Below are 13,678 nucleotides of genomic sequence, written 5' to 3' on the forward strand. Positions count from 1 at the left end.
TCATTTCAAATTAAACCAAACTGGCACATCTAAAACGAAATAGAACTAAAATGTTTTAAAAATTTGAAAAAGTTGTCCTTCTCTTTCAAGCTTACCCATGTACTGTCATATCAAAATTATTTCGAATAAATTACATAGGAAACCACTGTGGCCTCAGTCTGGACTATATAATTTTTCAAGTACCCCTATTATAACTGTAAACTTTGCATATAATTTATGTCATTTAATTACCTATTGGAGGAACTTTTGTGCATTAAATGTCTGAATCTTGTAGCATCTAAAACTAGTAATAAATACATTGGATAAAAAGTTTATTATTTCTTTATTAAACATTAAAATTAACATGATCCTGGATATCATAATAATTAACAAAAATATTATATTAAATATAATACAATTATTGACTATTGAGCCATTGAATATGATGTGATATTCACTGGCAGATGACATATTGACCGAGGCGTAGCCGAGGTCAATATGACATTCTGCCGGTGAATATCACATCATATTCAATGGCTCACTAGTCAATAATTGTTTTATTATATGAATAGACTAAGAATTAAAAAAAATATCACGAAAAAGTACAACCTTATATACATGTACAAATTTTGAAAAAAGACGCACGTGCGAGGCGTGCAACGACTACGCGAACGCTGCGCATACAAAAGTAATTCAAGTTTATACTCATCGATGCGGTTTAGCCTTTAAGTATAACAGTAAAGTAATGATATTTCAATCGAGAAATATGCCATAAAGAACAAAACGCAACAATTATTTTTTAATTAACACACGTAATTAACAGTCTACGGTGTATGGTCATTGAAAAAGTCTCAATCTATTTTTAAACTTGGAAAATCCAATTCAGCCAGTTAATATGATACTTCACCCAGTGAATATGATTTTATAAAAAGTTCTGTTGACTACAGTTTGGACCAATGAGATTGCAGCTATTTTTAGATCATATAATAAATAATAATGTACATGAAATAAGTCTTGGACATGGGCCAATGAATTTTGTTATTATAAGTTCACAAAGGGGCCATATTTCATTCAAAATCCATGAAAGAGTAATGGGTCTTGGAAAGTTACCCTGTATTGTAACTAAAAAAGCATGAATCAAGTTTCATGTGAATACAATCAGAATCTCTATGATAAATGTTCAACTGAAATGTTGCCAGGAAAACTTAAACCAATTAATGTTCTAAGTTCAAAAAGGCCTATAATTCTGTCATTGCCAATACTAGAATTATGGGTCTTGGAAATAAAACTTCCAATTGTAATCCTGAAGCGATTTATTAGTAGTCAAGTGAATACCTTATTGATGCTGCATGCAAAATTTTAATTAAGAGCATTTTAAGTTCAACTAGAAATGTGTCATCATGCCACGGATGCCCCCGCATGCAGCCAAAATTTCAGATGGTGCATTAATTATTTTTTTCATTTAAGTTCAAAGCTCTTAAAACTTTTCAATGTTAACACAAACCATTTTCATACAATGTTCAAGGCACTGAAATTATTCAGTCTTAACCTTTTAAAAATAGCATATTGCATATTTGTAGCCAAAATAATGGCTAAAAGTATGAGTGCTGAAACTGAAAGTTCAAAATTTTTCCAACATTCAGGAAAGATAAGTTTGTCTAAAATCATTGAACCACGACCAAATTCAAACTTAAACTGCTTATTCCTAAGATGTATCTATATTATTTTCAAAGTGAAATTAGGGACATAACTCTGCCAAAACATCATCAAACCATGACCGAATTCCAACTTGACCTGCCCATTCCTTTGACATATCTATATGTCAAATTTAAGTTAAATATGTAACACTGTTGGGTAGATAATGAACAGAAACTGTAAATTTCATATTATTTTCAAAGTGAAAGGGGCATAACTCTGCCAAAAATCATTGAACCATGACCAAATTTGAACTTGACCTGCGCATTCCTTTGACGCATCCATATGTCAAGTTTGAGTTGAATGTGTTGTACCTTTGGGGAGATAATGAACGGAAACTGAAAATTTCATATTGTTTTCAAAGTAAAAGGGGCATAACTCTGCCAAAAATCATCAAACCATGACCAAATTCGAACTTGACCTGTATTTTTTTCATGACATATCCATATGTCAAGTTTGAGTTGAATGTGTTGTACCTTTGGGGAGATAATGAACGGAAACTGAAAATTTCATATTATTTTCAAAGTAAAAGGGGCATAACTCTGCCAAAAATCATCGAACCATGACCAAATTCCAACTTGACCTATATTTTCTCATGACATATCCATATGTCAAGTTTGAGTTGAATGTGTTGTACCGTTGGGGAGATAATGAACGGAAACTGAAAATTTCATATTATTTTCAAAGTAAAAGGGGCATAACTCTGCCAAAAATCATCGAACCATGACCAAATTCCATCTTGACCTATATTTTCTCATGACATATCCATATGTCAAGTTTGAGTTGAATGTGTTGTATCGTTGGGGAGATAATGAACGGAAACTGAAAATTTCATATTATTTTCAAAGTAAAAGGGGCATAACTCTGCCAAAAATCATCGAACCATGACCAAATTCCAACTTGACCTGTATTTTCTCATGACATATCCATATGTCAAGTTTGAGTAGAATGTGTTGTACAGTTGGGGAGATAATGAACGGAAACTGAAATTTCATATTATTTTCAAAGTAAAAGGGGCATAACTCTGCCAAAAATCATCGAACCATGACCAAATTCGAACTTGACCTGTATTTTCTCATGACATATCCATATGTCAAATTTGAGTTGAATCTGTGCAACCGTTCTTAAGATAATGAACGGAAACTGATGATGACGGAATGACAGAATGACGGAAGGATGGAATGACGGAACAGGGTAACACTATATGCCCAGGCCATTACATGGCGGGGGCATAAAAACAATCTAAGTTCAAAAACAGTCTTTAAATTAAACAAACAGTCATAATTCTGTCTAAATCCATTTCAGAATTACTGGACTTGGAGTGACCTCCGGTTATGATCACAAAACCTGTATATAGTTTCAAGTGGAAACCATTGGTAGTTTTAAAGACTGATGTTGCATGCAAAACTTTAACCAAAAAGATTCTAAGTTCAAAAAAAAAGTGTCAAAGATTACATTAGAGGTTATAAGCCTTGGAAAGTGACCTCCTATTATGTTCTCAGATAAGTACGTAAAGTTACAATCAAATATTGTAAGTGATTGATGGATATGAGCTGCATGCAAAATTTTAACAAAAGTGTAATGCTAACAATAATTCTGATGATGCACAAGTGAGAAGGATAGCTGTACTATTCCTTGAATTGTCAAGTTAATTACCCAATGTACTGACTCATTGAAACAGATATAGACACTCGTATTGGCTAGTTAATAAAACAAATGCAATTATACATGTATACATGTATATCAAAATGATCTTACCATTAAAAGATATTTCAAAGGCCCCTGTGGATATAAGTTGTCCTTCAATGGCATTGCTGACAAAAAATATCATCAGACAGGCATACAACTGAAAAATTAAACGAAAAAAATTTTAACAAATTGTCACTCTTGTTTACAAGGTGATCAAATCAAGCAGTTTTTATTAACAAAATTTAATACAGTATGAAAATATATTTCAAAATGTTTTGATACTTTATTCTGACATGTTTAATTCCTGCCTGAATAACTGATTTGTGTATTGTTGAATTCTTATGAAGATTTATGACAGACCCAGTTTCACTCACATTCTCCATGGTAAAAAGCATCCTTTTTGTACAGTTTAGCAAATATTTTGACCATTGTTTATTTGTTTAAAATGAAACTTAAATAAGAGTATGTATGAAAAACAAGAGCGATCAGTGATCACATGTGTCGCCTCATGATGGCCAATTTCATGTTGGGACAAGTTTTGTGACAAACGGACAGACAGATGGACAGTGCACAACTAGACTTGGTACTGATCATTCCTGTAAAGTTTGGATAAAATTGCACCAGTATTTTATGAGGAGTAGTCCGGACAAGCTTTTGTGTATCTGGCAACACACAGAAAAAAACACCTTTTTTATCAAAGGGCCATAACTCGGCCAAAAATCATTCAACTGGAAAACCCATGCAATATGCGCAACAACTTGAGCTACAGATCAATCCTGTAAAGTTTCATTGAAATTGCATTAGTGGTATAAGAGAAGTACATGTAGTCCGGACAAACTTTAAAAATAAAAATTATTAAAGGGTCGTAACTCTGACAAAATCATTGAACCGGAAAAGGCTGACAATATGCACAACAAGACTTGGTACTGATCATTCATGTAAAGTTTGGATGAAATTGCACCAGTAGTTTATGAGGAGTAGTCCGGACAAGCTTTTGTGTATCTGGCAACACACAGAAAAAAACACCTTTTTTATCAAAGGGCCATCACTCGGCCAAAAATCATTTAACTGGAAAACCCATGCAATATGCGCAACAACTTGAGCTACAGATCAATCCTGTAAAGTTTCATTGAAATTGCATTAGTGGTATAAGAGAAGTAGTCCGGACAAACATAAAAATAAAAATTATTAAAGGGCCATAACTCTGACAAAAATCATTGAACCAAAAAATGCTGACTATATGCACAACTAGACTTGGTACTGATCATTCCTGTAAAGTTTGGATGAAATTGCACCAGTAGTTTATGAGGAGTAGTCCGGACAAGTTTTGTGACTGACGGACGGACAGACAGACAGAGAAGTGATCCCTATATGTCGCCGCTACTCCATAGAGGCGACACAAAAATCGACAAATCAAAATTATCACCTGTAGTCATTTAGAACAGAGATATTAAACTATGACACTTTCCTGATTTAAACACAAATTTTTTCCCACACTTATTACATAAATATACAGTAGCTGAAACAGTTTCTATCATTATGAGTACTTACACAAATAATGGCATTACAACTCTAATATTCCCAATTTAAAAGGACCAGTTATTTAGAATAGCTAACGTGAAAAGTTTAACAACATGTATATTATGATAGATTTAAACATTGAGGCTTTTTTTCCCAAATGGAGTTTTATTTCAAATCCTTAAATTAAATTTAAATCAGGTTTTTCTTCCCCATCTGCAATAAAAAAATAATGTGTTATTTTCTGCCAAAATTAAGGGAAAGGCTTATTCCCAGGGTACTTGTAAATATAAGTCCCGAAGGAACAAAATACTTACTTTGTTCTCCACTGCCCAAGTGAAGATACTTGGGGTATCAATGTTAAGATGAGGGAATGGATTCTGGCCGAGGACGACCATAGCAATGATAATGATTTTAAGAATACCAAGTCCTTGAGCAAAAAGTTGCCGCATTGGTGGAGGAGGGTAATTATCTCCTTCTACACTGAAATGTGGGAACTTCTCATGCAGCACATGTGAATACTGCTCAAAGACTTTCCGGTACCCTCAGGAATAACTGAAATATAAACAAATTCAATATTAACTATTAAGTCTATTGTTCTTAAATTCAAGCCTTGTTTTCCTTATATAGTTACAACTGGTAAACAATGGGAATGACAGACTACTCTCACCCTTACCAGTTCAGTTCCCTTGAAAGTTAAGAATGGGGAGGAACTGTCTGCTTATTTGCAACTGAACTGTCTGCTTATTTGCAAATATGTAATAATAAAAATAAGAATGGGGAGGAACTGTCTGCTAATTTGCAAATATGCAGACGGTTCTCTCCCTATTTTGGGGGAGAACCGTCAGGGAGGAAACGTCAGGGGAGGAAATGGTAAGGGAGAGAATAGTCTGACTACCGATTTTCCTGACCAGCGTATTCCATTTTTTCTTCAACTCGCAAAAAATGCGAGTAGTCCAGGGCTCTCGTTAGCATTTTGAGACTGGGGCCAGGGTCCATGCAGGGGGGGAATTTTGCATGATTTTCAAATATTTTTCATCCAAAGGGGAATTTCCACAGAGGAAAGTTAATTCAGAAAAAAAAACAGAAAAAGTGAATGTAAGATTCAGTTAACAAATAAACATCATTAAGGCCAACATTTTTTTATTAAATGTTTTACGGGACATTTTTTAAAAAAATTGGGTCGGGGGGGATAAATAAAAATAAAAATAAAATTCAATTTTTTGATCAGTCGACCACAAAATAAAAATAAAATGACAAATGAGGTGAAAATTTTTTATTTTCGAACATTTTTCTTAACACTCCAAAAACAGATTTTTAATCCATAAAATAAATGATTTTATAGTTTTGAAATATTTTTGACATGATTTTTAACAAAATAATTGAAAAAAAATGTTTTAAGTCACTTTTGCTTTTGTTTTATGTAAATATTTAATGCTGATCTAGAATTTGTGTTAGTTTGTCTTTTCGCATTTAGGGCAAACATGCCACACAACTCCAAATTCATTGTTTAGTCCCTTCATTTCAAGAGTATCCAAACAAGGTTGTATTGCCACTCTCAAGCTTTACAATACTGAAGCAAGCTTGCAACCTGATTATAGTGATAGAACAACCAACCTATTATAAGCTTACTGATAGTTTCCTCATGCATGTCATGGTAATCCAAATTAAGTTCCTGACAGGATTCTTATCAACAACATCACACAGGGAGAGTGATTTGAGGTCAGAAACCTTAACCATTCACAGAGGTACAAACATAATATTGTACAATGTCAGTTTCACAAAGTAAATTAAATCAACAACTTTAAATTATCTTTAAGAGAGTAAGTTATGTATGTGCAAAAAGTTTGCAATTTCTGAAAATTATTCATAGTTCAAATGATTAGTAAAATGAAAGTCATTGACAGTAAATAGAAAATCAAAATGGCATACATTGTTACAAAATCAGGGTTTTCTGTAGAGAATTTATTACAGGCAATTTTTTACAGAAATGAGGACTTATGCTCATAATCTTACATTGAAAAAAAGGCCAATTTTCTCAATATTGATCTAGTAAAAAACACATAACTACTGCCTTTAGTCTACTGGTCATGATATAATATAAACTTATTATTTAATTTTACCCATGAAATATGGTGCTATATCAGTCAAATATATTTCATATTTTTTGAAAATAAATATGAAATATAAATATGAAAGTGGGCGGAGTCAAAACTCATATTTATTATAAGGGACTTCTTTCGCCGTTTTGTTTAAAAAATCTGATAAATACAAAACAACTTTTTCTTGAATTTTGTTTTGAAAACTATCTAGCATGATAGAAAATGGGCTAACTAAGAAAATTAATCCGAACACCAATATCTTTAATTTAGTAATTAACGCTGTACAGACGTTTAAAGAGTTGTTTACATGACGTCACAATGTAGCGCCAAACAGCGTGTGCTTACGCATAAATTACTGCGCGCTGTACAATTGAAGTTGGTAGCAAGCAAGGGGATTCGTTACCATTTTCTTTGATAATGAAATTAAATAAAAAGGTTATTTTTTCGTTTTTTGTGAAATATGGTATATATTTTCACTCAACATGATAGAATCCCACATATTTTCACTAGCCGTACCGGCTCGTGAAAATATGTGGCATTTTATCATGTTTCGTGAAAATATATATTCCATATTTCACGCAAACGAAAAAATATCCTCTTAATAAATGTTATAGATGAATGTGTTCAATTATAAACAAGCCTTGTATTTCAACAAGACAACAACAAAAAAATCTGTCCACCAAAGAACTTTCAGGAATTTATTATTTTGGTATTATAAATTTATCAATTGTTTTCAAAGATTCATAATAAAGATTTTTTATTATTAATTTACTAACAATAAATGTTAGATTCTACAATGTAAGTAGAACTCGTACGCGTTGAATTTCGATTACTCAATTTTCTCCATATGTCAAAGTAAAATGCAAGTCCAGATTTTCCCCTTATATTTTTTATAAAAAACCTATACATGAGTCTAAATTTTAATGTTTCAAAGTTTTCTCATGTTCCGTGGTAAATCGAGTAAATATTTCATTCTGACACCTTAGTCGATCAACGACTTTGATCCCGTGCCCATTTAATTTTTTACAACTGTTCTGAAAGTGTAGATGATTCAAATCAACTTATGCAATGGATGTTACTTCCCAGTCGTGCTTTCTAACACCTTTGCAGGCTATCATGTGTGATAAAATGCTCTAATATTTATTCCTCAAATTGCCAGAGTTGTATTGAAAGCGAACTTTTATGACCCCGCGACCTTTCATGACCCGGTGTCGCGTGATATTCACACGGGTTAATTTATTACAAGCTTGTTAAGTTATTGCCCTTCCCTTTTGTTACGCCTTTTGTAACATTCTTGTAAACATCAAAGGGATTAACTTGTCATTTGTTTTAAGCAAGTTCCTTTGCTTTACCAAGATTCTACAGTTAAGTACCGAGTAACTTTTAATTTTGACAGAAGTGAGTAAGAGAGGTCGGCGGACAAAATGAAAATAAAAGTTCTTAAATGAACTTTTATTTTTATTTGATTTTCTCTAAAAATACGGTCGGCGGTCCCGTAAAACATTTTATAAAAAAATGTTGGCCTAAGCTGCTTTCATGAAATATTTCTGTTATTTTTTGCGGTACGACTTGAAATTGTGCGACATGTTGGAATGCTTAAACCCGTCCGGAACGTTCGATTTATATATACATACTTATTTCCGATTGCTGTTCGCGGAATACTTACTAATTTCCGGTTGCCGTACGTGGAATAGGCATTCGCCGATCGGCGTTTTCTATGCCCGTTAAAAATTAATTTCAAGGGGGATTTTTTCAGTTTTTGGGGGGAAAAACACACTTTTTTGGTGGCGGAATTGGGCCGATTATCGCCCCAAATTTTACCAAACGAGAGCCCTTGTAGTCATAAATCTAACTCGCAAAATGCTAGTTGAAAAATGATTTTGCGAGTGTTAAATTCGAGCCCTGTCATTTCTAAAAATACTGTTTATGTCAAAAAGTCTTGTTAGATGTAAGGTAAAAAGGATTTAATTTTAATCAAAAATCAAAGTTAATGTATCTGACAAATTATAAAACGCTTGGATTACTCTAAAATATAGTATATCAAACTGGAAAGGTTAAAATACTCAGGAGGCCACGTGTGGACAAAAGAAAATTAATTTAGTTTCAGAAATTATTCAGTTCTATAAAAAAATATGCACAGAATGAAAATGTCAAAATTTCGGACCTACCAATATAAAAACTTGATGGTTGGGGTAGCAAATTGTGCTAGTTTTGGGGCCTTGATGTCTTTGTGTACGTGTGAGGACTGTTCAGTTCCTGACAAATCCCTCCAAGTCAGAAAAACAAACAAAAACAAGCCTGCCACAATTGGCAGGTGTGACATGTCGGCCATATTTTTCTGAAGAAATTAAATGCAAAAGTTATTTTAGACGAAATAGTTATAAGAAATAAAATATTATTTCTGTAGGCTTTTAGACATATTCTCCAAAGAATTCAATATAATTTCCCGCTAAATGATCATCTTTTTTCTTTTTAAAGAAATGATTCATCTTTGGTGCTTGTACAATGGAGTTTTTTCCATAAATTCCGTTCACATGATTAATTTTCTATATACCCAAAACAGGGGAAATGTCGACAGTTCCAGCAAAAAGTTCGCCTCGAGATGCGCAGGTTATGGCGGCTATATTGAAAGATATGGGCGTCACAGAGCATGAGCCAAGACTCATAAACCAAATGCTAGAATTCACTTATCGTAAGATTTCAATCATTAAAATGGTTTACTAAAATTATAGTGTTATAGTATTCGTCTAATTGACAGCTGTACGGGTAACCGGATTATTATCATTTACGAGACAAACCACTATATTTTAGGATTATTTTATTATATTATCAAGCATATGATATAACTTGTACAGAAACAATGAATATATTTGTAATTGTGTTTCCTCGTACTTTATCATATTGATATAATATATTGAAAAACACAATTTAATAAGCACATAAATTTGTGAGTTTTCAAGACGTGCAATTAAAACATGGAATAATTTGCCAAAAATATAGTAGACTCAAAAAGTGTTTATGAATTTAAAATAAGGCTAGACCAACACTCCACCGGAGACACTCCATTTAAAGTTTAAAATGTTATTTGTTAAAAAATTATACAGCAGTCGTGAACAGAAATATGTATAAGTGTATATGATTAAACATAAAAGTGATGAGACCATTAAGAAGAATTAGTGAAAGATTGTCAAAAGAAGAGGGGCTTAAAAAATGCTTGGCCCTTCCATCAGAGCCCAGAATCATCCTACAGGTATCCTACAGTACAGGTGACTTGTCATACATGTCAATAATGGTCAAATTATCATAAAAATAATCTCCTCTTGATACACAAGAACACAATTGCTATCGTTAATAAAATATGAAATTAGGCAAAGCCTATGAACGGGGAAGTCTTTAAAAATTGTTTGTTTTTCTGTTTTAAAATTTTAATGTATCATTCAATATTTCATGCACAGCTTCTGTTTTCACTCGAAACACTTGACGATTAAAATCAATGGGATTCAATCCGATTTGCAGTCCTGGCCTTTGACTTCCTCGTATGAAATATGCAAGGTATATTACTTGCCGTAGCGCAAAGCGTATTAAAGATAAGACAAATTTTCATACCTATACATGCAAACATAGCACAATCTTGCATTAAAAAGATTAAGCCATCTATTTTCATTTACAAAAAATGAAATATCAAACTTGAAAAAGTACCTGATAATATATATATTATACACAGTAAATGGGTGCTTGATAGTAATTTTGTTCTTGTAAAGGGCAGATTATTTCATGATAATTTGACCATTATTGACCAGACCAATGTGCTGACTGCTTGTGTTTGTAGAGGGGAGATATTGTCCATACACAAAATAGCACAATATCTCATCACATAGCCAAATTTATTTGGCCTGAACAGTTTGACCCATTTTACAAACTTTTCTTTTCTTACTGTTGGAAAAAGACATCGCTGGTCAAAATTATGTCTCTTTGACAAGACTAATTAGCTGGACTATTCATCGCGTAGTACAATTAGTAGGACTATTAGCTCATAGAGAAATTTATAGCAGATACGTATATTAATAAGTTATCCAGATGTTGCCTAAAGCATACATGTCTCACCTACTTGCATGTGACTTAATATTGCTTTATAGAATTGTTCACCTCCATGAGATTAAGTGTCCTGTCTATAGGTCAAAGATCAAGGTCACACTTAAGATGTCTTTAAAACTTCTACATGCATTGAGGGATTTATATATAAATTTTCATCATTGTTAGGCTAAGTTTTGCACTTAAAATTCAGCCAGGTCCTTACAACCAAGGTCAAAGTTACACTTAGAGGTAAAATTTCAAATAAAAATTCTAAAGTATGTATAGGGACCATGTAATGATGTATGCTTGCCACACTTCTTATAGTGATTTTTTTAACAACCTGTGGCTTTCGAAAGGGGAGAATATAGTGCGATAAAACAGAAAAGGGGGAAAACCTGAAACACTGAAAAAGTAATTTACCCACACATTTTATGTAAAATTTTGATTTCAATTCAATTTAACATGCATGGTACTTTGCAGAGGCTATCTATAGGGACAGATTTCTGTCTTCTAGCTGATATTAGTCATACTTAAAAGGCATTTTAGCGGAAAATATAAGCATTTTTCGGGGAAATTTTACCTATTTTGGGCTAGGGGAAACAGCCTTTATTCGGCTGTAAAATACAGTGAAAAAAATCACTGTCTTATCACCTACATTTCCATCTAAAGCTTTTTAGACAAGTGTATTTTGTGACTTTTTAGCTCACCTGAGCTAGCTAGGGGTGAGCTTTTCGGATCATTGAAAGTCTGTCGGGCGTTGTTTGTTGTCAGTCCACAAATGTTTGTTAACACTCTAGTGGTCACATTTTTGCCTCAATCATCAACAAACTTTGTCAAGATGCTTATCTAGGTAATTGCTTGGAGGTCATTTTGAATTAAAAACTAGGTCACAGGAGCTAAAACTAGAAAAATATTGTTAACACTTTAGTGGCTACTGTTTTGATCCAAATATCCTGCAACTTGGTCTGAAAGTTTGTATTGATGATTTCTAGGTCAAATTAGAATATGGGTCACCTGGCGTCAAAAAGTAGGTCACACCGTCCAAATATGGAAAAACCTTGTTAACACTTAAGTGGTCACATTTTTGCCTCAATTATCATCAAACTTTGTCAGGATGCTTCACTGAAGGTAATTTCTCAGATGAGTTCGAACATGGGCCATTTCGGATGAAAAACTAGGTCACAGGAGCTAAAATAAAAAAATGTTGTTAACACTCTAGTGGCTACTGTTTTGATCCAAATATCCTTGAAATTGGTTTAAAAGTTTGTATTGATGATTTCTAGATCAAGTTCGAATTGAGTCACCCAGGGTCAAAAACTAGGTCACGCCGCCCTAATATGGATAAACCTTGTTAACATTCTAGTGGTCACATTTTTTACTCAATTTTCATCATACTTGGTCAGGATGCTTATCTAGTTGCTTGGAGAAGTTTGAACATGGGTCATCTCTGATATAAACTAGGTCACATGAGCTAAAAGTAGAAAAATCGTGTTAACTTTCTAGTGGCAACTGTTGTCATCCAAATATCCTGAAAATTGGTCTGCAAGTTTGTTTTGATGTTTTCTAGGATAAGTTCGAATATGGGTCACCTGGGGTCAAAAATTAGGTCACACAGCCCAAATATGGAAAAATATTGTTAGCACTAGTGGTCTGTGGTCACATTTTTTACTCAATTGTCATCAAACTTGGTCTCTAAATAATTGCTCAGATGAGTTTGATGGGTCAGGTGAGCGATCTAGGGCCATCTTGGCTCTCTTGTTTGTTTGTTTTTCACAATGTCACACTTGTTTTTTTTACATGTACCATTTGATGTAGGTCTGGACCAAAAGTGTGCAAAATATTAGATAATTTGCCCACCTTGTTTTTCAAGACTTATCAGTTTATCTTTGTGAAATGACCAAAAAATAAGTGTTCAAAAAACAGTATTTACTCAAATCAGACTAAAAAACACACAAACAAAATTCTTTAAGTTTATTAAAGAATTTCACATTTTCTGTACCTCTGTATTGTTTGAATTTCTATCTGCAGGTTATGTGACAGATGTTTTAGATGATGCCAAGGTCTATTCAAGTCATGGCAACAAGAAGGCTATAGATACAGAAGATGTACAATTAGCTGTCCAGTGTAGGATGGATCACTCTTTCACAACACCTCCACCCAGAGATGTAATTCATTTTTGTATAGTTAACTAAAGGGCATACATGTATTTACATATAGGAACTATTCCTTGGTTTTGATTTATGAAGTGTTTCTCAGCCAGCATACGAAAAAAAATACAGTCATTGATTTTAAGTTTTTCAAAATCTCAATTTGTCTTATACAGGTGTTACTATTTGCATAATTATGTAAATACATTTTTTTTCTCAAACAATTATTTCATATTTAAATTATATTCTGTTTTTGTAGCATTTTGTGTATAACAAAATTGTTTACCGGTATGTAAAAAATTAATTGTTACATCATTATTTGTGTTAATTATTTATTTCAGCTACTGCTGGAGATTGCCAGACACAAGAATTCACGTCTCTTCCTCTGATCAAAACCATATACTGGTCCCCGGCTACCTCGGACAGATATTGTTTCTCTCGGTCAAATTAAAAACTTGTCAGCATCAATAAGCA

General features: G+C 33.1%; 2 protein-coding genes across 2 annotated transcripts; one reads left to right on the forward strand and one right to left on the reverse strand.

The window, feature by feature from the left end:
- Positions 1–16: 16 nt before the first annotated feature.
- Positions 17–9,341, reverse strand: LOC132719171 (thioredoxin reductase-like selenoprotein T1b; the record flags this gene model as incomplete). Its single annotated transcript, XM_060702922.1, has 4 exons — positions 9,152–9,341; positions 5,199–5,436; positions 3,433–3,520; positions 17–29 (listed from the first exon to the last, which is right to left on the reverse strand). Coding segments are annotated over exons 1-4 (503 nt in total), but the record flags the coding sequence as incomplete, so codon positions are not given.
- Positions 9,342–9,511: 170 nt separating this feature from the next.
- Positions 9,512–13,579, forward strand: LOC132719181 (transcription initiation factor TFIID subunit 9B-like; the record flags this gene model as incomplete). The annotated part of the gene is given in 3 exon segments (XM_060702932.1): positions 9,512–9,675; positions 13,086–13,222; positions 13,546–13,579. Coding segments are annotated over 3 exon segments (295 nt in total), but the record flags the coding sequence as incomplete, so codon positions are not given.
- Between the last annotated feature and the right edge of the window lie 99 nt (positions 13,580–13,678).

Source organism: Ruditapes philippinarum, unplaced genomic scaffold (genome assembly GCF_026571515.1).
Source record: "Ruditapes philippinarum isolate M1 unplaced genomic scaffold, ASM2657151v2 ctg20451_1_1_1_1, whole genome shotgun sequence".
Taxonomy (NCBI): Eukaryota; Metazoa; Mollusca; class Bivalvia; order Venerida; family Veneridae; genus Ruditapes; species Ruditapes philippinarum.